Consider the following 3,650-nt stretch of genomic DNA (forward strand, 5'->3'; position numbering starts at 1 on the left):
ACAGATAAAGAAAAACACCTCAACAAACAAGGTTTCAAAAGATGGAATAGAATAAACTTTTTTTCTTTCATGTTTGTTTTTTGTTTGTTTGTTTGTTTGTTTGTTTGTTTTGTTAGAAAACCCAAGACACCCTTCATGGCTGACAGAAATTCGACTTTGTCCCCAGGCCCTGCCCACCATGTCCCCCATCCAAGCCCTGGCATTCCTATGGATCAGGAACAGTGTGGCCAGCAGGAGCAGGGCAGAGATTCTTCCCCTGTGCTGGGCACTGCTTGAGGCAGCACCTCGAGTGCTGTGTCCAGTTCTGGGCCCCCCAATTTAGGAACAACATGGAGGGGCTGGAGCGTGTCCAGAGAAGGGAACAAGGCTGGGGAGGGCTCTGGAACACAAGTCCTGGGAGGAGCAGCTGAGGGAGCTGGGCTTCTTTCTCCTGGACAAGAGGAGGCTCAGGGGAGACAAGGCAGTGTCAGGGCACAGCTTGGACTTGATGATGTCCAAGGTCATTTCCAGCCTTGCTGATTGTGTGATTCTCTGAAAGCAGCCTTGCAGCAGTGTCCGGATGAGGCCTGGGCCTCCTCTTCAGAAGGTGCAGCAGCCCAGGTCCCTCAGCTTCTCCTGACAGCCCCAAAGCCCATCCTGTCAGTCCTGCAGAGCCTCTGCAGCTCCTCTTCATGGCCCACAACAGGAGCCCCACAGCCAGACACAGCAGCCCAGATGTGCCCCCCTGGCCTGGGGTGCCTCTGGCAAGGGAGCAGCCCCAGGCACTGCAGGAGCCTGCAGACAATTCCTGAAGCCCTTGGAGGATGATCCTGCTCCCCAAGGGACGTTCCCATGGTGCCAACTCAGGAACTGCAATGGGGAGTGGGGCCAGAGAGGAAAGGGCAACCAGGGATGGGCTGTTTGCAGGGGAGGGAACAGGGGTGGGCAAGAGGAAGAAATTTGTAGCAGGAAGAGGAAAGAAAGCCAAGGTGAAGCAAAGGAAATGTTGAGGGCAGTTTGGGGGTGGCTGCCAGGCAGCCCTGGCTCTGAGCAACAACGTCTGCAGTGGCACAGGAAACTCAGAGCTGATGGGAACAAACTCTCTGTGTGACTTGAGAGGCCACGACAAAGCTGAATGGTTTCCCTGCTGTGGCCCAGCCCTTCCTGGCCCCAGGGGCTGATGGCATTTGTGCTCCCTCAGGTTCATCTCCCCACCCCAACAGCATGGGGGTGCTGAGGCCTGCTCCGGGCAGTGCAAACAGGGGCTCCTGAGGCAGTGCTGCCGTGTCTGTGCCTGCAAGGATGCGGCCCCTGTGTGAGCTGGGGGAGAGGCCAGGGCTGCCCAGGGGGGATGTTGTTGGCAGGTGCATGAGGACGCTCTGGGACGCTGCCCTGGGGTGTCCAGCGCAGTGGGGATGGATCAGCCCCTGCTCTGCTGCTCCTTCCCGTCTCCCCCAGGGCCCTTGCAGAGCCCCAGCCCTGCTGTTTGCCCCCAGCCTGCCCAGGGCCAGCCTGGGGCTGCTCCCGGGGCTTTTCTGTGCTGAGCATTGGCCTGGGCGTGTTCTGGAGAGAGCCTGGGCAAGGAGCCTGGAGCCCCCAGGCCCTGCCTTGAGGCGTCAGCGCTGCCCCAGCAGTGCCCATGGCCTGTCCCTGCTGCAGCCCCGGCACTGCCACCCCCAGCCCTGTGCCCGGCCCCGAGAGCCCTCAGGCCCTACAGCAACACCAGGGCCAGGAGGGCAGCGGGGCAGGGCCACGGCAGCAGCACTGGCAGCACCAAGGGCTGCTGCTCCTGGGCACAGCTGCTGTGCCAGCCCTGATCTGCCCCCAGCTCTGCACACAGACCGTGCTGCTGCAGCTGCAAAGAAGAGAACAAAAGGGGATCTCTGCAGAAAACTTGGCTGGGAGATCCTTGAGTTCTTTTAAAGACACCAAGAGAGCAGTCCCTCATTGACACAGACTGTGGCTGCAAGGAAGATGGAGAGAATCAAAATTAGAACAGATACAAACAACGACATTTCTTTGTTGATAAGATTAAAAATACCAAATGCTGGAAGAAAACCCACAACCAAACAAACAAGAAATATCAAAGATTAATTTTATTACAAGTGATTTTCAGAAATTGGCCAGCAGTTTAATAGTTCTGAAAACATCCAGTCATCAGTGTCCACACTGCAGCCTGGAGCTCCTGGTTCCTCAGGCTGTAGATGAGGGGGTTCAGGGCTGGAGGCACCACCGAGTACAGAACTGACAGGGCCAGATCCAGGGATGGGGATGAGATGGAGGGAGGCTTCAGGTGAGCAAACACGATAGTGCTGAGGAACAGGGAGACCACGGCCAGGTGAGGGAGGCAGGTGGAAAAGGCTTTGTGCCGTCCCTGCTCAGAGGAGATCCTCAGCACAGCCCTGAAGATCTGCACATAGGAGAAAACAATGAACACAAAACAGCCAAATAATAAACAGGCACTAACAGCAATGAGCGCAAGTTCCCTGAGATAAGATTTGGAGCAGGAGAGCTTGAGGATCGGGGGGATTTCACAGAAGAACTGGCCCAGGGCATTGCCATGGCACAGGGGCAGGGAAAATGTACTGGTTGTGTGCAGGAGAGCATTGAGAAAGGCACTGGCCCAGGCAGCTGCTGCCATGTGGGCACAAGCTCTGCTGCCCAGGAGGGTCCCGTAGTGCAGGGGTTTGCAGATGGACACGTAGCGGTCGTAGCACATGATGGTCAGGAGGGAAAACTCTGCTGACATGAAGAACAGAAAGAAAAAGAGCTGAGCAGCACATGCTGTGTAGGAGATGTCCCTGGTGTCCCAGAGGGAATTGTGCATGGCTTTGGGGACAGTGGTGCAGATGCAGCCCAGGTCACTGAGGGCCAGGTGGAGCAGGAAGAAGAACATGGGGCTGTGCAGGTGGTGGCCGCAGGCTGCGGCGCTGATGACGAGGCCGTTGGCCAGGAGGGCAGCCAGGGAGATGCCCAGGAAGAGGCAGAAGTGCAGGAGCTGCAGCTGCCTCGTGTCTGCCAATGCCAGCAGGAGGAAGTGGCTGATGGAGCTGCTGTTGGACATTTGTGGTGTCTTGGCATGGGGATCTGTAAAAAGAGTAATCATGGAATAGTTCAGTTAAGACAAGACTTTCAATATCCCAGCACAATTTCCCCCCACTGCCTGCCCAGGGCTCTGCTGCCTGGAGCTGTCCCTGCCTGCAGCTGCTTCCCTGTGCCCAGGGCTGGGCCCTGCCAGTGCTGCCAGAGCCCAGCCCAGCCCTGGGGGCTCAGCTCTGCCCTGCAGAGCCCTCCCAGCTCAGGCACTGCCCAGGGGCAGCTCTGGCTCTGCAGGCTCTGATGGCAACATCAGAGCAACCCTGAGGAGGCTGGGAAATCAACACTGGTGCTGCCTGCAAGGGACACTCTGTGATTCCTGTCACTGCCTGGTTTAGTAAGATCTGAGAGAAAAATGTGTTATTTTTCTCAACCTGGACAGAGAGATTAATATCTGTGTGCAATTTCCCATGCAGGCTACCCAGAGATGTAGATTAACATGCAAGAGTTCCCCATTTTTCCAGCCCCTGCCTCGCTTTGCTCCCTGTATAATCTGCTTGGAAATGTTCTGCAGTTAAATGTCATGGTGGGAGCAGTCCTGAACAATTCAGCATCTTCACCACACAAGAAGAACA

At 56.4% G+C, this 3,650-nt stretch overlaps 1 protein-coding gene across 1 annotated transcript; it reads right to left on the reverse strand.

Moving 5' to 3' along the window:
* Positions 1 to 2,110: 2,110 nt before the first annotated feature.
* Positions 2,111 to 3,043, reverse strand: LOC310918278 (olfactory receptor 14J1-like; the record flags this gene model as incomplete). Its single annotated transcript, XM_083877133.1, has 1 exon — positions 2,111 to 3,043. The coding sequence occupies one exon, from the start codon at positions 3,041 to 3,043 to the stop codon at positions 2,111 to 2,113; it is 933 nt and encodes a 310-aa protein (XP_083733259.1).
* Positions 3,044 to 3,650: the final 607 nt, after the last annotated feature.

This window comes from Zosterops lateralis, assembly GCF_965231275.1.
Source record: "Zosterops lateralis genome assembly, chromosome: 23".
Taxonomy (NCBI): Eukaryota; Metazoa; Chordata; class Aves; order Passeriformes; family Zosteropidae; genus Zosterops; species Zosterops lateralis.